This window comes from Lissotriton helveticus, chromosome 1_1, assembly GCF_964261635.1.
Source record: "Lissotriton helveticus chromosome 1_1, aLisHel1.1, whole genome shotgun sequence".
In the NCBI taxonomy this organism is placed as follows: domain Eukaryota; kingdom Metazoa; phylum Chordata; class Amphibia; order Caudata; family Salamandridae; genus Lissotriton; species Lissotriton helveticus.
In genome coordinates this window covers 848,104,384-848,130,612 of record NC_136057.1, presented here as the reverse complement: position 1 = coordinate 848,130,612, position 26,229 = coordinate 848,104,384, and the positions used below count along the sequence as shown (strand labels likewise).

General features: G+C 42.2%; 1 protein-coding gene across 1 annotated transcript in view; it reads right to left on the bottom strand.

The window, feature by feature from the left end:
• The window catches only part of GNPTAB (N-acetylglucosamine-1-phosphate transferase subunits alpha and beta), a 542,239-nt gene that overhangs the window by 315,101 nt on the left and 200,909 nt on the right, over nt 1-26,229 (bottom strand). The window contains exons 8-9 of the mRNA XM_078675067.1: nt 21,623-21,784; nt 4,864-5,043 (exon numbers count right to left, since the gene is read on the bottom strand). Coding sequence (XP_078531193.1) covers nt 4,864-5,043; nt 21,623-21,784 — 342 coding nt within the window. The remainder of the gene's footprint in view (nt 1-4,863; nt 5,044-21,622; nt 21,785-26,229) is intronic.

Below are 26,229 nucleotides of genomic sequence, written 5' to 3'. Positions count from 1 at the left end.
TAGTGAATTGTTTTTATAGAAAGGCAGTTGCATAAATGACAGGACTTTAATGCCTTTTAAACCCAGTCATCAAGTAAGGAAACAAGACTCTGTCTCGGAGAGATAATTTTGTGGCAATAATTCCACACTGTCCTTCATGCGCAACCTCTATTACTTTGTGTCTCAGACGTCATGATTCTTGACCTTTGTAATATAACTCCTTCCTGAGTTAAGGACAGTTCATCCTTGACATTTTTGTACTTTTCATATTCACCATCACTGGTGAATGGTCGAGCGAGTTCATGCCATGACGGATACCAATTATATCCTTCAGCTTTCCCATGTGCTTGTGGTACTAATTATCTGGGATAACGAAATGACAGCTAGTGTATTGGAATTTACAATTAAAGTGATGTAGAACTCAGCTAACTTGGATGGAGTACTGTGGCCTTGTATAGACACTCTGGAAAAGTAGTGAGCAGGGTTCTGATCCTTTCCTGGATGATGCACAAGGGTAAAATCAAGTTCTCGTAACCGTAGTCCCCATCGTTCAATGCAAGGAGGCATTTTAGCCTTCGAGTTTCCAAATGTAGTCAGTAAAGCTTGATTATCAGTTACCATCATAAAAGGTTTTTCGTACAGGAATACATGGAAATGTTCACAAGCCCATACCACAGTTAAGCTTTCTTTCTCATGTAGTGAATAAGTACTTTCTGTTTGGGAGAAACCTCTACTTGCATTTGCCACAATATGCCTTTGAGCATTCGGGTGTCCAGTGTGTTTTGCAAGGATAGCGCTTAACCCGACTGGGCTAGTGTCAACAAAAGCCTCTGTCTGCAGATTCAGATTGAAATATGCCATTGTAGTAGCATTCTCAAGGGCTTGTTTACCTTTTTTGAAACTTTTCTCACATTCATGTGACCAATGGAATTAAACATTCTTTCTCGTCCGGTCTCTCAAACGATCACTTACAAAGTCTTGTATGTACCTGGAGCAGTAACTGGCCATGCCAAGACATGAACGAGTCATTGCGGGGATCAGCATTTGTCAGCGCTCGTACTTTAGCAGGATCTGATGCCATACCCCCATCAGAAAAGATATGGCCAAAGAATTTTAGCTTTGTCTTATGGAACTCACGATTGTCTGCATTCAAAGTCAAACCTGGTTCAGCAAGTAAACTTCATACTTGTGCAAGAGCTTATCGTGTTCTTTTTGTGCAGCTCCAAAAACCAATATGTCATCCCTGCAATTGGACACATTCATGAAAGGCTTATGATGCGTTGAATGAGGTCTCGAAACAGGTCTGTAGAGGATGATAACCAAACGTAGTCTTTTGTATCGCAACAGACCAACATGTGTAGAAAAGATTGTAATGTACCTGCAATCCTTTTCAAGTTCGAGAGAAGACCTTTGCACCATTTAATTGTGTTATCGTATCAGCAATGTGTGGACCTGGAAGTTTTTTTCGTTCAATTGCCTTGTTAGCTTGACGCATGTCAGCGCTTATGTGTACAGATCCTTCACTGTTCTTTTTGGGTACTACTACTACTGAGAGAAACCGGTGGCATTGGACCAGTGGGACGCACAATATTATCATGCTTAAGTAATGATTCAAGTTCTCTCTCAACAGCTTCTTGCAAATGAAGAGCAATTTGTCTATGTCCTTGAGCAATAGGTCGGACGTTCTCATTAATATGCAACTTCACTTTCATAGTCTTAAGCTGTTCCCAATCATGAAATAGCAAAAAGAACTGACTTACAATTTCATGGTGAGCATTCATGTTTAATTCACAGAAATCAGTCCCATATCAGTGGCTGTGCTGAAACAGAGTAGAGAGGCACTGGGCCTTGAAGCACATGGATGGGTAATTGTACCTTCATTTTCTTGAGTTTCATTGTTGCTACAGATTAACCATGATTACAGATTAACCATGACGTTGATGCAGCCAATGTTTACACTTTGTTTTTTGAATATGTAAGTTGTTGTAATGGAATTAATTCATTGTATTTCTCCACAGGCATAATGTTTATCGATGAACCACTGTCGTTAATTAAAGGTGTGGAATAACCATTTTTTTCAGTTTAATCTTCAGACCATGTTTGAATGACTTTGGTGCTTTGGCATTTCGATCTTTCTTTGACTGACATTTTTCTTCACAAGCGACCAAACCAACATGTGCATGCTTTTCTGAGGTAAACATCACCATGGCACAGTAATTTTCTTCTCTTTCACGTGATACTGATATAGAAGAAGTGTTTGACAATGATTTAGACGACGATCAACTTTGTTCAGTGTCAAATTGTCTAAACTGATGTCGCCACTTGATCTTGTGGGTGTAAGTTGAGCATTGCTTCTGGAACCTTTTAGTAGCCATTTTGTCTTTGTGCCATGACGCACACACTTTTCCTTCACTTTGCAAACCGTCACAAAATGGTTCTCCTTCCCACAGCCTTTACAAATTTGTCAAAGAGCAAAACATTTACCTTCGTGTGGAAACGAAAATCCACTTCTAAAGCACAATTGAGTTTTACAGGCAGATATAATCTCCTTAGAACGGGGACATAAGTGTTAGCGTCGAATGCACTGTAAGCTGGTTTAGAATATTGAGTTTGTGATTACACGCAGAAGAATAAAGACAAGTTATTAAGCTCTGTGTGTGGCATAGTCCTTTGCGGGTACTCAGGCTGCGGAGGAAGCTACATTTTGGAGCCTGGCCACTGCTCAGCACTCTTTGAAGACAAGCTAGATTACGTAGGCTGGAGGTGAAGAGCCGTATTGGCGCACAATGCTACCAAAGCAGAAGAAAAAAAATACACAGCCAATACCGATTTCTCTCTGTATGCATGCTTTAGCACAAGAAAGAAATCAGAAAAAAAGAGAAATGGAAGCGAGAGCATGGGCCTTTCCAGAGTAAGAATTTAACTATGGCCACAAATAAGGGTCTGCAAGACTCCTCTGACTACACTGAAGAGAAAGTTACATTACTTGAGGTGGGTATGAGGTGCAAGTGCCCTGGAGGACGAAAGGATTGGGTACTATTTTGATGGGATTGAAAGGCTCAAATCTAACAGAGAGGACATCAAGGGTTGTGGCCTAGAATAAACAGCTTTTAACTGCTGTCCAGAGAGTTCATGTGAACTGGGATATTAATAATTATGTGACTTATGTACCACCAGAACTTTTTTTCTTTTTTAAACAAACTTTATTGCTTTTTCCATACACCTATTTCATTACTCATGTACCACCAGGACGTGAAGGACAATATGCAAGAGTTACATGGCCTGTGGTTTGATGTTGCAATTCTGATCCCTACCAAACTTAAGAGGGACGAAAAACATTTGTCATGGTACAGCCAGATTCAGAATATTAATTGCTCAATGAAGAACTGTAGTAAACCGTCACACATGAGCCGTCACACATGAGCAGTCACACCGGTAATAGGGAGTCCTCAGAGGGCAGTCCTCGATGGAGTAGTTCTTTGCATGATGGTCATTCAGTGTGATTACTCACCTGTGCCTAGATCATGAAGGGCCAGAACATACATGTGATATAATGTGCGCAGTTATCAGTGACATTTAAGGTACGTATTCTGCCGAGTTTCATAGCGAACTTACCTTGCTTAATTCATTACATACTTTCAACTAGGCCGATCCTGGTCGAGGAGCACATAAAATTGCATGCATTGTTGAAAGTCAAGAGGCCCCCTCATTCTGCATTTGGTGCCATGGGAATACTATGCAAAGTTGTTCTTTTAATGCATGCATGTTTTTGGATCCGCCAAAAAAGATCAAAAAATGAATGTTTTTGTTCATAAATATGTAGGCTAGTGAAGCATCCTGAAAGATTAACATTACTAAACAAAATGATCAAACATAGGCACAATATGGAAAAATTAAGTGTAATTTTGTATAGCGTCTTCTCCAGTTTGTAGCTAAGATTTGAACTCTCTCGCAATCATAATTTCAAGCGTTGTATTAACACATCCCCCGAATATTCCCCAAATACATTTTTGCAGGCCGAGCATGCAGAAATATACTGGGGGAAATGCCCAGTAAATCTGGTACATTTGGATTTTGGTGCAGAAGGCTCCAAAATCTGTACAATTTTCGAGAGCTGAACTTGTAAGAGGCAATAATGATCGCATCCTCAGCTAGGCCATTCGTAAAGAGGGATATAGTGTGATTATTATAAAGAGTCCTACTTGCCATTCACAGATATTTATGAAAATATTTTATATTTGATACAAAACAATCCTATTTTTTCACCCATTTTCGGAACACCTTAACTTTGCCATAACTTTCACTTCTTGTCAATCCAGCTTACTGCATTAACAGTTCTGATCGATTGCAGTTTTCTTCAAAATCTTCCTTTATGTAAAAGGACCTCAGAACAAAGTTTCGTTAAACGACTAGTCCACAGGTGGGCCTTTATTGTTTTGGTTTTTTTTTCACTGCCAAACTTCCTTTCTATTTTCGTTCACATTTCTTTATTACAAACCTAAAATGCAACATTCAGCATCTGGGGAGAATAGGACACCCTCCAATAGAAAATTGTGTATATTGATTGAGCAGTTTAAAGTTTATAGTGAAACACACACGGTGCCCCTGCCATGCCAAGAATGTTGAGCAACTTTCAAATCTTCTCTTTCCTTATGGAACAGTGAGCCTCTGCATAGTAAAATGCTTCAAGGTTCTGCATCTCAGTGCACAATAACAGCAACCAGGCACACAACTTACAAATTATCTTTCCCATGTAAACAGCCTCTTTACTCTGAGTTGGACAAATAAATGTCTTGTGATAAAACACACACATATATTCAAATAGCAATGCTTAATAAAAGGGGCCAGTCTTTCTTCCTTTGTATCTTCATTCCCAACTCTTACCTGATGGGTTATGATCGTCACGCGTGGGCTGTCCAGATTAAGCCAGGATGGGATTTGCCCATTAGTAACGATGAAGATATGTCGCACCCAAGGAGCATGCCTCTCAATTGACCTCAGAGAATATCTCAGCTCCTCATTGTCTTCAAATCGGCTAGGTGAAATGTCTTCATCCTGCTTAGACTTTTTGAAAGCACAAAATGAGTGAGAAGATTAAAGTCAAATTGCCAGTAATAGCCAAATGGTGAAAATTGAGAGGGTACAGCAAACAAGGAACTGTGATAACCATTGTCATTTATTGGGAGACAGATTGTCCAAACATTATAACCAAGAGTGATAACTGATATCTTTACAATGGCAAAGTTGTTCAACTGAAATGATTTCTGTTTGTTAAAAGGTTCTATTGACAACTTAAACTACCACACATAATTACAACTTGTCAATAGTTGATTGGATTTCAATATTATCTTTTTTTCTGCTTAAAAGAAATGTGTTTTTATTACAGCAGTGTAGACATTTTCAGTAGATCTCAGATGTGAGCTGCTGATAAAGTAGAAGTAGTCAAAAGTAATACACTTCAAGAAGGCTTACTATTTAAATTAATTTTGTGAATTAGTATGAGTGACTGATGTGACTGAAGAGCTATAAGAGGTAGTTTTCATGGCAAATTATCCATTTGGTGCTGAGAGATAATGTGGAACCACCTACAACAATCTTCCTCCACGAATGTACGCTTTTTTCAGTAAAGTGCAACTGTGAGTGACATATTGGCCAGGGGCTACCATAACTAATCAATTTAGGAGTATTTCTGGTTTCTGTGAACTTTTGGTATTTTGTAAGGAAAATAACAAATTATTTATTGGTACCCTAAAAATGCATGTTCTGAAAATTTGCATACTAGCTGTTAAATGGTTTGTACACTGAAGGACTCATTTTTCAAACCATGCATATAGAATAAGGGTATTAGCTATCCCAAAAGTGTTTTCCATACTAATGCCTGGGGTTGTCATATGATTTTTTGCACCCTCTTGGCCTCAACTAAAATGTTGTTTAGAACAAGGTTCAAAAGGCAACAGATAGTTCATGAATCTGGTAATGGCAGCAGGAAAAGAAATTACTAAGCTACTGGAGATAAAACGAATCATCTCCTTATACAGGCAATAACATTGAGGTGATTGTCACATTTTATATTTAGCCCAGATATTTTTTAAATCTTTAAATGGGTATGCTTCAAAACTACTGCTCATTTAAACCAAATTACATTTGCCTCCATTGTGACAAGCCTGGCGTAGGTCTGTCCAGTCATCTTTTTGGTGATCAATTGAGCAAAACCATATGTGCATATTTTGTAGTGGTAGTAAAACTTTATTTCGGCCATAAGGCCATAAAAGTACAAGATAAATGCAGAAACACATATTTGGTAGCAATCATGGGTAAATAAATATCACAGTGATTAAAAGGCACAGATTACAGCAGTAAATTGCTGTAGTAGCCAAAGAAAAATGAAAAAGGAGTTAGGATAAAATGCATAGTGGCACATCAACATAAAAAAATGGTTATGCGTTAATAAGATATACTCTAAAAAGGGCACACAAAAATAATTATGCAATTAACACCTCAATTTGTACAAAGCATTTCAAAGCAGTATACAGCTAATGGCAACATCGTTGGGGGATACGCGCCCAGGGACCAGTACACAGTGGCTAGGTGGGCTATGATCTTGAGTAAAAAGGCAAAAAAGTAGGACAGAAACCACAATACCGGCTCCACTATGTGCTTCAACAATTATGATGTTAACTCTAAGGACTTGGACATGACTTGGAAAAGTGCCTGGCACTCATAAAAGCCACTGTAGGCAGCAGAGTTAAGGTCTCAATTAGCCACATAGTAATGACCCAGTGGTTAAGAAATGTGCAAAGGTGAATATAAGAGATGTCAGAATCCTGACCTTTCAGGGTCAGGGATGTTTGAATATATAGTATTCAGGTTCAACAGGATACCTGCCATTATACATGTCCAATCATAAATGCGCTAAACATGTATGACCACCAGGGATTAAAATGCACACTTGGGATCTGTTAGGAAATGCCTGGATCTTAACCCCTTGCATGCGCGGCGAATTTTCACGCTGTGCGGCCGTTTTAAAGAGTGGGCGGGATCATGACGGCCCCCAGCCGTCATCAGCACACGCCCACCGTGATGCATGACGGACGGGGGCCGTCATCAGCATGGAAGGGGTTAAAGAACAGACCACAAGAAGATATTTGCTAAAGGCAAATACAACAAACCTTGAGAGATCAGTTGTAAGGATCATACAGGCCCCCTGAAATCTGTCAATTCTGAAAGTGAGGCATAGGGGGCGGATTCATTTGCAACAAGGGCACAGAAAAAGTGGGCAAAGGAACATAAAGTGATCAATATCTTCACGTTTGTAGCCACATAATTTGCAAGCGGGCATCATGGAGCGATCCTGGTAAAGGCTCTCAAAGCCAGACTGCCAAAAAGGACGAGGATATAAAGGCTTTTAGCTAATGGGGGGAGGGGGGTAATATTGTCGACGTAACCCTCAAAATTAAGGACCGGTTTACAAGACACAAATAGAAGTGACAAGGAAGTAAGATTAGTTGAGTGGTGCCACTTGTCCACTATGAAGTTCCAGTAAGGTGTCTTTAAGATAGTCTTAGAATGGGAGGTGATAAATTCAGGAGAGATATAAAAATAGCACAAACCCAGTTTTGCAAAACAGTTGTTAAGATGACTGAACTACTTAATCTTTTTGCCTGTATCAAGGTTCCTAATTTCAAGGACATTCCTTCTGTACAAGTCCAATTCTTGATTGGACCAAAGTCTTATCCAAAAAGAAGGAGTTTTAAGGCATCAAGACAGTCTATGCTTTTATAGGCACTATCAAAGATAATAGGAAGAGTGGGAGTGGACTAGGAGAATTTGAGCAAAGATTTAAGGAGATTAAGCTCTTTTGATTTTAGCAAGTTGGTATTTGAATGTCCCCATAAGTCAGCGCCATAAAACAATGCAGTTTGTGTTTTGGCTCTATACACCTTTAGAGACGGGGTTGTTGCCTGAATTTGATACGTTTTCTGCATTTTTCAAATGCTAGCCGAGTGAGGAATAATCAGGCTGCTTTTAAGAACCTGGGGTGCACAAAAAAGACTGCGAGGGGGATCAGGCCAAGAGTTAGCTGGCACCTTGAATTTATATGGGGTGAAAATGCCATGAGCTTGCCCTTCTGCGAGTTGATACCAGACCTCTTGATACACAAAAGTCCTCAAACTTATTTAAGAGGAGTTGGAGATCAGAAGGAGTTTTTGAGAGGAGATAAGATGGTATATTCCCATACGATAAGAAGCAAAATAACGGCCTGATCTAAGGTACTAATCTTGCAATGGAATCCAGCTAGGAAGGGAGACAGGATTTTAGCTTTCTCAAATCACTCCTGAAGTTTGACAAAGAACTGGGAGTTTGTCAAAGAGGCTTATTGGCCTGTAGTTTTTAGGTTTGTTTCTCTCTCCCATTGAATATAGGGATATTATGCGCCCAAGCCAAAGTTATGGGAAGATCAGCACCTTTAAGGATTTCATTTGATCGGCCATTGATGTAAGGGTCCCAAATGTCGAGCTCCTATTTAATAGGCTGCCTGGGATAGCGTCCGGTCCACAAGCCTTCCCTCGTTGAAAGCTGTTGATTGCCTGTTCTGAATCTAGCAGAGAGAAGGACAAATCTTTACACGCCAAAGAATCAACCTGCGGAGTGACAGAAGGGGAGTGGTCATTAGAAGGGTTCGCAGATAGAGTTGAGAAATGCTCTGTTCAGGCTGCTGGTGGAACTAGCACCAGCGTGGCCATGGGCTATAACCCACCAGAGATAGCGCCTCTTGCTTGCCCTGGGCAGCTTCAAGCAAGTCTTGCCACACAGATTCCCATTTACACTCTTTGGCTGTAAGAATCTTCTTCTAGGTTTGGATGGCAGTACGGACAACAACTATATGATGATCTTTAATCATCCTCAGGAGGTGCAACATGTCCCTACGGCAATGTTGTTCATAACACGGGGACAATTTAGGAGGTTTGTGCAGGCGAGGTTTAGAAGATCCGAACAAATAATGTTCAAGAGCCTAATAAAAGACAAATGATTAACTAAGATCTGTTTGCTATGACAAAGGGAGGTAGTCATCGTTAGCAAACGTGGCCAGAGAGAATATACATTCCAGCCAAAAGATTCAAATTGTTTGCTATACTAGGCCCTTTAACTGCCCTTCTCTTATTAGAGACAACAGGAGCTGGATACCAGCAAGAGGGTGTATAGCTAGAAGTCAGGCCAGGTGGTTGTAAGTCTGTCCTTCGTGTTAAAATTGTATTAGGGATCGCATGATGGCTATGGATCGCAAGTCCCGACTGATGAAACCCTAGACAAGAAATTTGTTAGCAAGGACTAAACAAATGCAATCCAGGGGGAATGTCTCATTGGCATCCTGCGTACCCTAATGATGTCTGGGCAAATGATAGAGAGACACTCCCATTGAATTCGATTCCAGTAAATGACCTTGTTGAGAAGGGAGTTGTTAACTTCAAAGGACATAGGGCTCATCTTTGGCACATTAACCATGGATCCAGTGGCATTTGGCTGAGTTAAATTGGGATTGAGCATAGGTAGAGCATGATTAAGCAATAAAGAAGAGGAAAGGGACTGCAAATCACATGGTCTAGTCAGAGTCAGAAGTACACTTGATCTAGGCCAAGAGGGGGATGGATAAGTTTGCGATGATCCATTACTAATAGTTCTATGGACACTGGGGGGGGTACAAGGCTCTCCCTGTGTTGCTGCACACTAGTTGGTCTGGTAGGGCAACCTTGGAATAAGGTGAGCAACCTGAGATGTCTGACTGGGACTATGGATAGGAACATCCTCTGAAGAGGGTGTTGAACGGTAAAAAAATGTATTCTGTTAAGTTAGCCTTTACTCCTCTTCTATTTTGTCTACCAGCCCCCATTTTTGTGTTTCTGCATGGACTTTCATAAAGTCAGAAGTTACGTGTTTACTGAAAGCTGGTTGTACTTATAATGCTTGTGTGTAAAAATAAACAGTCCTGCCGAAGGGCCTACGTTTATAGATGTCTAATCTGTTTGCCCACCAACGCCGGTAAACTCTCTTGCCTATCTACAAAGATGACGTGGGTAAGGGTTTATCAGGATACAACAGTTCAGCATGTAAGCATTATACAAAGGGGTTGTGTAAGCATTATGTAACAATGACAAAGTGGTTTCAATCTGTTTCACGAGGCATCGAAAAGTATAAATGCCATGTTTGAACGTGTACTTGTTAGCCCCCTCCCTCCGGCACTTGCAGTGTCTGAGTGATGAGACTCATCTCATGAGATGTAATAAACCTGTGTTTTGTTCCACTCCAGTGTCGATCCTCATTTGTGAACCCGTAGACTATGGGTGTCCCTGCAACAGTGAGGCAGATAAGATAGCTCACTTCTACACAGGGTGGTATTCCTCATGCAGGATGAACATGGTAGATTTTACTGGTCGGTCAAAGGTAATTGCGAGACCAGAGATTTTATATTAAGGGTCTAATCTTTCATCATCGTCATATTATCTAATAGTTTTTGTGCTGAGATGTGGTCCAGAACGAGTGGTGCAGGGTTGCTACCAGGATCAGAGGGGATTAAGGAATGTAAAGCTTGGCCAGTCTCTTACTCTTGGAGGACTGCAAATCTATTACTACATAGTACTGGAGAACTAGTGAGTGCAGGGACTGCATTGCATATGGGGGATGGTGCAATAGAAGCCAATACAGGATAAGGAGTACCTTTAGGAGACGAGGACAACACACGCATAGTAGGCAGAGCTGATGGAGGATCTTTATCATGTTTATTGTAGAAGTGGGTGATTTTAGGAGCACCTTTTTGCGATTTACCCTTGCTAATAAGGGATTCCACCTCATCAATCAGGGTACCAATCTCTTTTAGGGTACAGTTCTCAACAGCATGGCTTGGGTTTTTTTTTTTAGTCTTCTATGGCCCAAGAGAGCCCGCTACAGCTTACCTGTTGCCCATTTGTGAACAATAAAGTACAACAAAACAACTTAAAGATCAGCACAGACAAAGGGCAATAGGATACAATATATAAATCAATATAATACTACTACAAATGTATGTGAGAGTTTAAGAAGAAGAAAAAACATCAAGAAAAGAGAGCAGAAAGAAGTAAACCATTCAGGGAGAAAGATGAGAAAGAATAATCAACTGTGAACGTCTATAGCTCACCAATTGTCAAGCTGTAAAATGGAAAAATTATGACGAGGGTTACAATGAATAAAGACTCGTCTAAGCCCAGCCAGCCAGTATGAATTCTAATAAAAAGCCAAAGATTCAGACAAAGTAAAATAAAAAGTTGCCACATTTCGCCCTTTAAGAGCCCCTCCTAATGAAATAAAAATAACAATAATAAAATAGATAAGGTAAGTTTGTGCTACACATTCCCCAGCAAAGAATGAGGTCATTAAAGACAGAAGGGCGACGAGTGAATAGTTGACTCAGCTCAATTGAGACATGGCTTACAACTCTTTCAAAGTCCCCGAGGTGCAGTCTCCAAAAATAACAGAAAATGTGGAACACAATACCACTTAGAAGGAAGAGTTGTGCGCCTCACCATCTCCAAGAGAGTGTGTCAGAACAATTCATTGGCCGTCCAGGAAAGCTAGTACATCTCCTGGTGCAGGGCTCCAATGGTCCAGAAACAACAGCCAATGGACAAGAGTGGAAAGCAGAAGGGTATGTGCACTAGTTACTCGTCGGCAAATCCCACACGGGGTGTACTCAATAAAAACAGACGCCTCAATGAATTTGCCCCCTATGCCCAGCTGACCTCTCTTTTAAATAGGCACAGGGTCTGCTAGGATGACAGAGAAGGTAGCAGGAGGCAGTCTGACTGACATATAGAGAGCAGGAACAGTAGGAAACTTTATGGTGAGAGCCGGGGGGGGTGTGGCCCTGCTGTGGCTTTTTCTGGTGATGACTGATGCAAGACCGGCCTGCCCTTGGCCCAGGCTATGCTTGAGCACGGCCAGTGTGCATCCCGTGCCAAAGGACGCGCACTGGAGATACTTTGTATAGTAAATAAAAGTTTTTGGACCCAACCTATAACTCTTGTCTCCTTGACCAATCTGCATGTACCGTAGCAAAAATAGTCTAAATGTGGCTAATAATCTAGTGTGAAAAATGTGTTAAAAAGAGGGAAGTTATTAGTTCTCAAAAAAATTTGCTTGCTGTGGTTGTTCCATGGCAGTAAAGTCTGACTCCCTCTACATAAGGCTCCTTGAACATCTGTTCTGTACCACTCTCCTGCCTGTAGGAACCATACAGCAGAAGTGTGGTGTACAGAAGCACGACTGGAGGCGGCAGCAGATGTACCACAATAGTTTACTCAATACAGAGGTACACAGAGAGACATCCAATCTATGAAGGCTGTCAACTGATAACTCATTCCCTGACATTCCAACCCTAGCAATCTTCTCAGAGCAGGGTTCCGCATTGTAAGTCTCTACAAACTAAGGCTTATACTAAAGGCTCGGTTACGATGTTGGTCGGAAAGCATTCTGACCGAATTGGTCTCAGAATAGTTTCCGAATGAATGGGATACAGGGAGTCCGACCGACCGATTATGATGGCTCTGAATACCATTCAGTCAGACTCCTATTGACTTCAATGGGAGCCTGTGTTCTGACCAAATACACAGGCTCGCATTGAAGAAAGGGGTGGGTGTGGGAAAATCGTGCACCCTGTGGTGGGCAACCCTTGGTACCTGCCACACTGTGCATGGTCTGAAGAGGGCGTTCCTTTGGTACCCCCACAGGACCCATTCGGAAGGCTTCTGGTGAAGGCTTAGTGCACACCAAGACAGATTCCAACAGCCGATCCGTGTCGAAGCAACCGATTCGGAAAGGCTGTCCAAATCGGACATCGTAATCGTTCAGAAACACGGTCCTTCGACCTGTACGAATAGGCTCTGAACGAGTAGTTTACTCAGAATGCCATCCGGAACCGACTCGGACAGTCCGAACGCTTTCAGGACATTGCAATCGGTCGTTCGGAAAGCTTTCCGAATCAGTTGGAAAAACTGGTTCCGAATCGGACTCTGCAGTACCGAATCCAATTTGGAGCCTTTCCGAACTACCTCGTAATCAACCCCTAAGGGCTGCCTACACAATAAAGACACTACAATTCGACACACCTTCCCCTCATACTAAACTTAGACACAAAAAGAATATACATAGAAAAGTTGTACATTAAACATATCTAAACACAATCCTTCATAAAACTAGGACGCACAACCCTTTTACTTCTCCTTACTTAAGGGCTATGAACATTCTCCCATTCAGGGATTTAGTGACCAGTGGAACCAGGAGAAATGATTTCAAATGTGGTTGTCCTCAAATTTAACTGCACTGTGAAATAACTGGGCAACCTTGAACGATAAGAAGAACTTCATGATGCCAGCCTTTTGAGGATATTTTACATTCACTGTATCCCCCACTTTCACCTTAGTTATAGAGGTGACATGTCTAACATCAAAATTATTTTTCTTTTTCGTTACTTTCTGATTTGCAGATCCTTCTGATGGAACCAGCTTATTTTACTGTCCCCTTTGCATGAGGCGTAAATTTTCCCAGCAGCCAAGCGACCTTTATAATCAAACTCACCCAGGAAATACCCTAATAGCTTTATGGGTTGGCTACCATAAGCCAATGGTCTGATATGCAGCTTATAATATGGTATCTTTTGTTGGGTCTTGCAGTATTTTAGCATAGTGTCCCATCTTTCCGCAATTGCGACACTTAACAGAAACAGCAGGGCAAGTCTTGTTGTTGGCCAGATGAGAACTGCTTCCACATTTGAAACACTTCATTTGACAGTTTTCTTGGCATACGTTGTACAGGGACCTTTGGTGCTTTTATTAACTGCTTTGTTCACGGACTGCACTTTCATACCTACCACTGTGACATTATCCTTTTTTATGACTTCCACACATGCTAGTGAGGGTTCTATGCGTTTTTCCACCAATAAGACCTTGTCAAGTTTTGGGTCATCTTTCTTATGAAGCTCATCTTTAACATTCTCAATACTGAACCTAAGCATAAATTGATAATATCGTCGCTCTCCAAGGGCACGTGCAAACTTGCAAGGGCATGAAAACTCCACTGTGCTTTGTGTTGAAATTTTTATTGAGTTTTGCAATGAAATACATCAGGAGAATAATGATAAGGAGGCATAACTAAATTGTTAAAAGATAAATGAGGAATTCTAGAAGGATAAAAATGGCGAGAAATACATGGCATTTGTACACGTGTTAGTATGTATCCCATTCTTGTCGCCATTGTACAGAAGGAGAAGCACTACTGGAGGCGGCAGTAGAAGTACCAAAATAGTTTATTTAATACAGAGGTACACAAGCCACACACAAAGGCTGCCAACTGATAACTCACTCACCGACATTCCAACCCTAGCAAACTTCTCTGAGTAGGGTTCTGCATTCCACATTTTAAGACTCTACAAACTAAGGTTGCCTCAACAATAAAGACACTACGATACCACATGCGAAACAGTGGGAATCTGAGGGGGTGTTAGATTCACACTAATTTTCATTGGCAGATGCGGTGCCCACTCACCATGTCATCCTAATAACATATGAATTCCTCTAAACTTCAAAGAAATTCTAGCACCTGTCAGTACTCGAGGAATTTTAAAGTCCTTGAATATCTGCCCTAAAAACAGACACTTTACAGCACAATAAATGTATTCCTCTTACACAGTCACGCCCTGGATGGGCAATCTTCTTGGGACTTCTTCTTTTTTACTAGTTCCGCTCATTATCTTTCTGAATATACACCCTAATTCTAGGACTTCTTCAAACATGCTTGCATTTTACCTTCTTCCTTTGCCATGTTTCTCCATACACACCCTTATTCTCATTTTGCATGTGCCCTCCTGCATGAATTAAAATTGATCTTCATTTATGGAATGTGAATCCACAATTCCTCCTCATTATTCAGACCCCCCCAGGGTTTTTGTTTGTAATTCCACAATGTACCTGGACTCCAACTGCCTAACTTCCTCGTTCTGTCCCCTCCCCTCTCACATCTGGAGACCTGATCTATACAGAAGAATTTCAAAAGGCTTAGATCAGACTTGTGCTTCTCTTGGAAATGGTGTGCCACGGGATAAGTGTTATCCCGGTTTTTTATGGCATGCATATGCTCGAGAACTCTTTTTTTCGCTGGATGAATGGTGCTTCCAACGTATTTTAATAAGCAGGGACAGGTTAGACAATAAAATGTGAGCTCCGTATTGCAGTTCATAAATCTGTTGATTTTCCTTTTTGTTACCTTCCCGGAATTTCAACTTCCTTTATTTTCTCACTTTTTTACAGGCTTTGCAATTTTTACATGGATAAATGCCTGTGATCACATCTTTCTTTTTTGGTATTTTTAAGAAGTGACTTCTTATAAAATGGTCCTTTAAAGAAGATCCCTTCCTGTATGTCAATGGTTTTCTCAGATATAGTGGGGCCCACTACGTTGTCTGCTTTCAAAATCTTCCAATTCCTTTGAAGGATTTGAAAGACCTCAGGTGATCGAGTTGTGTATTCTGTTATCATCCTGAATGTCCCTTGCTCGTACTGAGTTTGTTTCTGCAATTCAGATTTTACTAACAACAAATTGCCTCTATCTTGCCTGCTTTCTCCTCTGCCCCTTTTAAGTTCCCTTCTGTATACCCCCGGGCTCTAAACCTCCTAAGCTATTGAAGAAGCCCAACAAAAACAAAAAACTGTTTTCTCCATAGTGAAATCCTTCACACACCCGAAAACCCTCCAGTCTGAAATACTGCCGTCTCAAGGTTTTTGCAACCAGATTGCTGATTACTTTGAGGAGAAAATCAAACTTCTACAGGGGGATTTCCCTTCCATCCCTTTGCCTTCTATGCAAGGCCACTGTGACACTACGGAGATAAAAGCCCACACTTTTAGCATGTTTAAACCGGTTTCTCTTTTACAAACCCGCGAAGCCATTATGGCCAGCAAATCAGGGGCGCCCTCTGACTCCTGTCCCCCACGGATCCTGCACCAGATAATTGACGTAGTTAACCCCAGTATAAATGTTCTAGTCAATGCCTCACTTCCTTCATGTACTGTCCCCCCGACTGGAAAAAAGCAAGTCAAACTGTTAATGAAAAAACAAAACAAAATTACTACTGACCTCTCTAATCTTCGTCCAATATCCCTCCTCCCAGTTCTTGGAAAGATAACAGAGCATATGGTCTACCAAGAGCTAAGGAACTTTGTCGAAACGCATAATATTCTTCATCCTCAGCAGTCGGGCTTTCGCCCAAGGCACTCAACTGAAATGGCCCTCATCGAACTCACCGACTTCATCAAACTTTTACAGGATGAAGGTAAAAACGCCGTCCTGATATTACTAGATCTAACGGCGGCGTTCGACACTATTTCCCATAAAATATTGATTGGGAGGTTGAGAGAAATAGGTATTACAGAGGTTGCCCTTGACTGGATAAATTCGTTCTTATCCGAGAGATCATAAACCATTTCATTGGGCCCCTTCATTTCTAACGAAAAAAAGGTCACCTCTGGAGTTCCGCAAGGCTCTATTTTGAGTCCATTGTTATTTAATATTTACATGGTGCTCCTCATCACTTTAATTGAATCATATGGGATACTAGTAACATTGTATGCCGATGACACTCAATTGATTGTATCCCTAGATAAGAACTCTACAAATGCGGAACAGAATCTTCAGAACTGCCTGACGGATGTCTTTTTGTGGATGGAAAATAATCACCTGAAATGTAACGATAACAAGACGGAAATATTGCCCATGGGTAAAAATGTCAACTTCAGCCCAAGTAAATGGTGGCCAGAGGGTACCCCTGCACCGCCCCATTCGGTGGAAGTAGCCAGAAATCTGGGTGTCTGTTTTGATTCCGCATTGTCCTTCGACCATCATGTAAGGAACGTGGCGGGAAGTTGCTTTAACATTATAAAATCTCGAAAGAAATTTTTTGACTTCCTTCCCACCAAATCAAGAAAGGCGGTGGCAGTGGCCCTCATACTTTCACGTCTCGATTATTGTAATGGTCATATGGCAGGGGTTAAAAAGGCTACGTTAAAAAAACTGCAGAGCGTCCAACACGTTGCTGCTAGACTGGTACTTAAATTACCCAGAAAATCTTTCGCATCCACAGCCCTTAGGACTTTACACTGGTTGCCTCTTCACAAGAGGATTTTGTTTAAAATCCTTTTGACCACCTTCCGAGCTCTTAGAAACATCGGCCCCAGGTATCTCTCAAGAAGATACACCCGTTACAATCCTACCAGAGTGTTGAGATCAGTAGGTTGTAACCTCATCACCATCCCTAAATTTCATTACAAAACTAAGGGGGGGGAAACCCTTACTGTTTTGGCCTCTAAAGCTTGGAATGCCATGCCTAAAGAACTTAGACTCATGGATTTAGAAAGCCCTTTCAGGAGACAATTAAAAACCTGGATTTTTTATTTACCTGTTGCCTATGTAATGGACGCCATATAGTGCTCACAGCTGTGTCTTGGACTTCCCTTAGCGCCAGGATGCTCCTTCCGGAGCAACAGCTCGCACTTTATAAATACCACATACAAATACAAATACAAATAAAGGCTTTGTTCTTCAATTTCTCAAATTCATTTTCGGTTGAACAGCTCCGTTTTAACCTTACAAGTTCCCCATAGGGGACCCCACTTATCACACTTTTCGGATGGAGGCAGCATGCGGGTAGCGTGCTGTTTGCAGCCGTTGGCTTCTTATACAGTGTGGTTTGTAGGGTGTTGTCCTTGATGTAAACCAGTAGGTCCAGATATGTCACCTCTGTTTTGCTGATACATTCAGTGAATTTTAGGTTATATTCATTGGTGCTGAGGGCTGAAACATAGATCCTAGCTTCTTCCTCTGACCCCTTTCAAATAATGAAGAGGTTGTCTATGTAACGAGCCCACAACACCACCCTGTCCATTCATTGGTCATTCTCTCCTGCCCAGGCCACGTGCTTCTCCCACCATCCCACAAATAAATTTGTGTAGCTGGGGGCGAAGCACGTCCCCATTGCAGTCCCCTGCTCTTGGTGGTACCTCTCTCCTGCGAAAAGAAAAATGTTATTCCTAAGGCAAAAGGAAATGAGTTCCAACAACATCAGATTGTGACCATAATACTTTTTTGTAGAAAGAATTTTATTGCCTCCAATCCCTTTTCATGTTTTATGCTAGTATATAAACTAGTCACATCTAGTGTTATTAGAATCATGTCTGGTTCCCACTCTATGTTTGAAATAATACGCAAAAAATCTTTTGTATCCTTCACGTAGGAGCTAAAGTCCTTCACTAGGGGATTTAAAAAGCAGTTGATGTGTAGCGAGGCATTCTCCAACAGACTGTTCACAGATGAGACAATCGGTCGTCCCGGCGGATTCCTCGAGCATTTATGCACCTTGGTAGGTGGTAAAACGTTGGTAGTTCTGGAACTTCACAATAGATAAATCTATAGTCCATATCACCCAAAATGTCTTTGTTTTATTCATTTGTCCAATATTTTGTGAAACTCCTGGATGCTTGTTTCATACATCATTCTTGTGATTTTTGTATAGCAATCGCTCACTGAAAGTTGCCTCAATGCTTCATTTTGATACATTCTCTTTTCCATCAACACAACGTTCCTACCCTTATCGGATGCTTTTATCATCAGATTTTCATAATTCTTTAGGTCCATTATTGCCTTGCATTGTCCCCTTGAAATATTTTCTATCGTAAAATTAGGGCCTTTTGCTTGTAATTTCTTCAGTTCATTTATAACTATATTATGAAATGTGTCTATTGCATTGTATGCAGTCTGAGGGATTGTCCTTGATTACATCATTATATTACTAGTTGCTCCTACTTGGGATACCCCTGCTTCCTCAAGAAATTCAATCATGTCCATTTCCTCTGGAATGCTCTCATCCATTTATAATTTCCATAGAGCTTTTAAAGTTCCTATGTCTGCTCCCGTTGTTGTGGATTCAAAGGTCACACCACTAGTCTGTGGTTTTGCTCTCGCAGGATGAAGGAGGTGTATTTTTCTTAGCTTTAGCTTCTTTTACGAATCTGTAAAGGTCAATGCGCACGTTAGCATAATTGAATTCCGCTGTCGGGCAACATGTGAGACCTAATTCTAAAACTTTCTCCTCGTCCATTGTTAGCTGCCTCCTGGACAGATTTACAATTGGTTGTTTATCCATTACTTCCGTTTGGCCCCACGCTTGCTCCTTGTCACCCTCAGTTCTGGTGAAGAGACTTTTTCTTTTTCCTCCCCTCCTTGTTTTCCTTCTCTTCTTTCTCTCTGTGGAGGGTGAGTCCGTGCCACTGGTCGCTGCTTAACCTGTCTTATTAGTTGGTATTCCTGTAAAAAAGTCGGTGTCACTTGTTTTTCCTTCTGCGCTGTTCGTTCACCTGCAGAGACCTCTATCTCCGATTCAGATGTCTACCTTGATGAGACTTCTTGTGGTGCTTGTAGGTTTAATTGCTTTCTGGGTCCGTCAAACCTTCGGGCAAAGGTTAGAATCCTCCCGGATTCATAATCTTCCTCATCGCGAAGAAAAAAAGAATTATATATATATATACTCCGTTACCTTAAGTGTGTCTTAATTTATACATTTGTTACACTTCTTTTTCTTAGCTAGAAGCCCTGGCTGTGTTAGTTCAATGATATTGTGAGAATTCTCTTTTTTGCTTAAGTACATGCCGTAGATCACTCATAAGACACTTGACATTACTGTGAGCTTTGGCTTGGAACCACTGGATCACAAAGGTAGGTATTCATCAATGAATGGGTTGAAAGTGCCTACCGTCGTAATTTGGCACCCCAGTTGGCTAGGCTGCGAGCAGACGTGAAGCACTGGAGGTCATTACCTTTATCTCTGAAGGGGCCGAGCGATTCTTCAAAATGCTGGCACTCCCGCGTTTTTTGTATATCCTTCAGAACAGCCCAAACCGAGTCCCAGACGCATACTTTGCAGCAGTGGAGGGGGAGGTACGAACGCTGCTGTGGGATGGCAGGGCCCCTAGGGTAGCATTGAAAAACTCACGAAAAGTTGGTACGACGGACGAATAGCGATGCCAGACCTCAAGCTGCACCTTTGGGCCTCACAGCTGGTGGCTGTGAACCATCAGCTATACTTCTCACTGACCCGGCCTATGACCTGGATAGGTACCAGACAGACAGCTCGGGCTACTTGGGGGCCCTATACTCCCACACTAAGAAAAAGAGATACATCGGTCCAACATTACACACGATAAAGATTTGGCACCACGCTAATTCACTGTTGGGCTGGGCTAACACCCTCATCAAGGTGACACCACTGTGGTATACTCAAAGATTGGGCATGCTGTGCTATCAACAAGGGTTTGATAGATCGGACATGATTGGAATATCAGTGCTTAAAGACTTGGTTAAAAAGGGCTCAATACTTACATTTGAGGACCTCCGGAGGCCTTACAAGATGGCTCCAGGGGAGGTATTTAAATACCTGCAAATAAGACATGCCTTACAAGCAGTTTTTCCAAGCTTTGAGGACATACCGGACTCATCGCCACTGGAAGACCGCTTGCTAGATGGGCCACTACACTCCTAAGCCATATCTTTAACGTACAAGAAACTTAGTAATAATATACCTGATAGCTTTGGCAAGCCTAAGGAGCAGTGGGAGAGAGACTTGGGATCGATTGATGAGGAGGATTGGCGATCGGCCCTTATGTCACCTAGGGAAGCAGCCATCACACTTAGATTTAGACTGATACAGCTTAGGATTTTGCATCGGTCCTATATGACAGGGATAACCTTAGCTAAAATAGGCGTAAGACAGGACGACCTCTGTTAGAAGGGCGTCCGACAACCGGCTACCTTCTATCATATTCTTTGGGAGTGCCCGGCTGTTCATCACTTCTGGGAGGAAGCGACAAATCATATACAGACTGCACTGGGAAAGATGATAGGGCTGACACCGCAACTGGGCTTATTAAACATCTGGGCAGCCACCGACCTAACTGAAATCGAACAACAGCTAGTGATGCTGGGATACACGCTGATGAAGAGGGGACTGGTGAGGGGGTGGGGTGGGGGGTCGCATCGCCTTCCACATCTCTATGGATGAAAGAATTAGACAGAGGCATGATTGCAGAGAAAGAAGTTTTCATAACCCCGGGGTGCCCGAAAAAATGGGACAGCAAAATGGACCAAATGTAATGTTTATCGAGGTGACATGTGTATATCCCCAGTGGTGGAGTTGGAAGTACGCAGAGGTATGGACAGAGATGTGACTAATTAATGTAATTGCTTTGCTGATCTCTGTATACTGTACCATGATGTGAGTAACCATCACTATTATCAATCGGTAATTTCTGAATTATTGTCACCATGTTTAATAAAAATATTTTAAAAAGAAAGTGCCTATCAAGTGGCCGTAGGAGGGAGAAGTAGTGCTGATTGTGACAAATAGTTTTTTCGTCCCAGGCATGAGAAACCATTACGCTCCAGTGCACTACCTTTTGTCAGAAAGAAGGGCACCGTTTTCATTTTTTTCTTTTTCAGATTTTTTCACCTGCCATCAGTATGAAACTTGTACTGCTCACTTTGAGAATTTAGGGTCTTGTAAAAACACACATACCTGGCTGACAGAGCTCAGATCCCACAGTAAGTAGGCGGGGCTGAGAGTTAACTCCTTGCCATCAATAGTCATGTTCTTTTTGGCCTGTTGGCTCAGTTCGTGGAATCCCCTTGGGTTGTTGAGCTGAAGGAGTGCTGTGCTGGCTTCGGAATACAACTGCAACTACAGGCAAGAAAACACAACAAGAGAAGATCTTTAGAGAAGATCTTTAGAGAAGATCGTTAGAGAAGATCTTGAGAGAGAGAGAGAGAGAGAGAGAGAGACTCTTTGCCTTGCTGTCTTGCAATGACAAACCAGACATATGCAATTGAAACCTCTCAACTTAGTTGTTTTAAGACAGCTGGGTTCAGAACAAGTGCAGGCCTCTAGTACGCTGGGGAGCACTGAGGCAGGCTGCTCCCACCAATCAGGGAGCTGCTCACATGCTGGTAGAACAGCCCAGGATTGGTCGAGGGATTTTTCTGGGGCTTGCACTGCAGTCCCAACAGAAGAGGTCCGGAGTGAGGAAGACGGCTTTCATGATCCGGTAAGTGCCTTCTTTTTAATTAACTGTTTTTTTTGTTTGTCCAGGCGTGCACCGACCCAGTTGCTCGCCCGCCCCTCGCACCTCAGTAATGCCAGCAGCCACTGCCTGAGTGCTTGTTTTAGTCGTCATCTTACGAGTATTCCAAACTGTCCTGCCCTTTGTCCCTCCTTGTGCCAGTCTCCTCACCCTGCTGGTCTGCAGGGTGAGAGGAAGGGGCAAACAGATGGGAAAGGACTGTAGAGGGGGGGATGTGCAATAGGAAAGGGGAGATCAAGAGGCGGGAAGAGGGAAAAGGAAGGCAAGCAGGGTAAAGTGAGAGCAGGAGAGAGAGGGACGAGGAAAGTATAAGAACGTAAGAGGTGCTTCAGAGATGTCTGGAGAATAGCAGGAGTTAGGAGGAAAAGAAAGGACGAGGGAAGAAAGGACGAGGGCAAAAAGGGTATAGATACGGAGATCAAAAATGTTTTGTAATAGCACTAGTTGTTGACAGTTGAGATTGGCTTACTAAAGTGGAAGAAAGCATTAAAATAAAGCCAGTTAATAAAGGACATAACATCTAAGCGATACAGTGAACTGTATTTCGTAAAGAGTCTGTTGCACAGGTGCCCCATATATTTGTAATATTTTATTGAATGTTTACGTTTACATAGTTACATTCTGCAGGTATAATAAAGCATGGTGATTACCAAGAGCATCCATATCATGAACGGTTAGTGAGAAGTACAAGTAGGAAGTGAAAAGTACATATGTCATTAAGAAAGTACCAGCAGGGTCCAGCCTATAGCAAGTATGTTCCAGTGGCAGCTCTTCCGCTAAGTCGGAGGAGCATTGCCCCACTGCGCAAAAAGGCAAAATAAAATGCCAATAACGTACTGTTAATGTCATTTTATTTTTCCTATTGCATGCAGTCAACTGGCTGTGTGGGGCGAGCTCGCTAGAACACGGGAGAAATGGTTTTCACTCCCAAAGTGCGCATGAACTGTTTGGCCGGCCCCCTTGGGCCAACCAGACATTTCATGCGCTCTTTGCATGTTCCTACCAGGAAGCATTACACAATCTGGTCAGGAACATTCATAGGCTCCCTGTTCCAGTCTGAGCACCAATCCACGGCGCTCAGACCAATCACCAAGCTGCATTGCAGCATGGTGATTGGTTCAGGAGAGCCTGTGTGCCGGGTGCTTCCTTCTGCTGCCGGACTGCAGAAAGGAAAAGGAGGTGGCGTCCGCTGTTCCAAGGTAAGTGTTTTTTTGTTGATTAACCCCCCTACCACCATCCGGTAGCAGCCACTACTAGTGTTTTCCATACTGTGTTAGTAGCTAATTTTGTGAGTGATACCACACCAATACATAGGGAAGGATTTTGTAATGAGAAATAAAGAAAACAGAGAACAAAATGCAAAAGGGTCAAATATAGGGAGTTTGCTTGTGCTGGGGCATGCACTACGGAATTAATGTTTTGGAATGGGATACCATTAAGATTGTCTGCGGACGGGGATTAAGAGCGGCTGCGTGCCAAGTGCAGTGGCATGTGATGACTGGTAGGGGGGCCTTGTGCGTAGCGAACAATGCTAGATGCACAGGACAGAGTGGGCAGTTGATGGGCCGAACAGATGGGGGAGAACCTGTGGGAGTGCCACTGGTTGTAGGGAGCAGTTCATAGGCGCAAAGTTCAGAGATCATAGCGCAGATTTACGCAAGCATACATTGTTCAGTAATATACTGGGGAACTTTCCGCAAACAAAAACAAAATCTGCAAAATGTTGTTCTTCACTGAAAACCTAAACCGTATTGTGACAGGAAGCAGGACAGACTAGAATGTTCAAATGGATGAGCAACAGAACAATTAGAGGTGTTTCTGAAAATAAATGGCAAATAAATGCGGTGTGGGGGCAATGGTAAGGTGCAGACAAGAGCGCTGACATTAACATTAGCCCAACAGTTCAGGTCAAAAGGAAAAAATAATGTGAAAATAGACTGGACAGCAAATCCCAAAAAGTTAGGTAGAAAACTGGGCGAGGCCATAGACTAACCAAAATAGTTACAGCAAAAAGAATTTGCTTGTATTTATTTATTCACCAACACAAATCCGTATAGCAGACCCATAACATTAGCTCTCAGTAGATTAACTTCCTTTTCTGAGGTAGGATATGAAGTAGAGAGAAATAAAGTATTGTAATAGGCACTTTAAAAAAACAACCCTCTATAACTTCTAATCACAGTTTCCGAAATTGACTAATGAGAAAGCAGAGGTGCTGTATTTTTAAAAGTGCTTTCACATCACACCTCATCGGGACTGACCGAAAAAGGATGGATGGAATCGTTGTTTTTGAGCGTACTACCTCAACTCGCAAAACTGTACAATAGAAGAATCATCCACCTTCCCTGGCAATCAAAAAGTGGTGAACAAAGTCTGGACCACACTTCATGTTAGAGAACTAACTTGATAACCCACTGCTTTGCTAGGGCTTCAAGCAGGTTGCTGGGACAAGTGCAACACAAAGTTGTATAGAGTACAAAAGGTGAAAAGTAGATGTGGTGGACGGCTGTGGAGCAGGAGGAAGGTTGCTGTTACAATTGTCAAAAGTCTTCTGTAATGACAAACTTAAGAAGATTGTTAGAAATTGGGTTGAAGGTTGGCTCAGTTATGAGCCCTAATAAAGCATCAACCACAATCCTAGTCAGGCTAAGAAACAGCAAACCCTAAGTTAACCTGTGCTTACTGTCAGATAGCCTGGCACAGAGCAGGCAGGCTTAGCTTTCGTGGGAATGTGTAAAACATTTGTGCAACATATTAAACAGTAAAACAGTGAAAACACCACACAAAAAGATCCCACACCAAGTTAGAAAAACAGAACTTAATTTAACTCCTTCGCAGGTAAGTCTCCGCCCCCCGCGTCCCCACCCCGCATTCTCCAAAGTCTTCCGATAAAAACAGTACCTTACTTGTGTGGGTAGACCTAGTGCCCACAACAGGAAACAGCACAAAATGTAATGTGGACAACACCACATTTTTACAGTGAAAACTGACTCGTTTTTTGCAAAGTGCCTAGCTGTAGATTTCGAACCATAGCTCTGCCGGCACTTAGAGAGACCTAGTAAACCTATGCATTTTTTAAAACTAGACACTCAGTGAATCGAGGATGGGGTGACTAGTGTGGCTCTCACCAGGTTCTGTTACCCAGAATTCCTTGTAAATCTCAAACTTCGTCCAAAAAAACCCCAACATTTTTCTCATATTTCTGTGATGGAAAGTTCTGAAATCTGTGTGGATCCACACACTTCCACCAACCTCACTTTCCCCAAAGTCTTCCAATAACAATGATACCTCACTTGTGTGGGTAGGCCTAGTGCCCGCGACAGGAAACGGCCCAAACGCAATGTGGACACACCACATGTTTACAGTGAAAACTGACCCTTTCTTGGCAAAGTGCTGAGCTGTAGATTTTTAACCCTAGCTCTGCCGGCACCTAGGGAAACCTAGCAATCCTATACATTTTTGAAAACTAGACACCCAGGGAAATCCAGATTGGAGTGACTTGTGTGTCTCTCCCCAGGTTCTGTTACACAGAATTCCTTGCAAACCTCAAACTTTGTAAAAAAAAAAAAAAAAAAAAAAAAAAAAAAAACCAAATTTCTGTGATGGAAAATTCTGGAATCTGTGTTGTCCACAAACTTCCACCCACCCCGCATCCTCCAAAGTCTCCTGTTAAAAATGGTACCTCACTTGTGTGGGTGGGTCAAGAACCCGCGACATGCAAGGGCCCAAAATGCATGGTGGAACCATCAAAATTACCTACAAAACGACCTGGTTTTGCAAGGGGGGGCACCTGGGTTTTGGCCCCGGACTCAGCGCAATCTAGGGAAACCTACCAAACCCACACATTTCTGAAAACTAGACACCCTGGGTAGTCCAGTGAGGTATGGCTTGCGTGGATCCCCCAACGTTTCCCTATCCAGCAGGGATCCACTAGAGAAGGGTACCACTGGAAAGGGGAGCTTCTCCCCTTTCCAAAAATACAGCACCCAAGTGTTTTGGTGCTCGGGGGGCTGAGATAGCCCCACAAGCACCGAAACATTAAAAC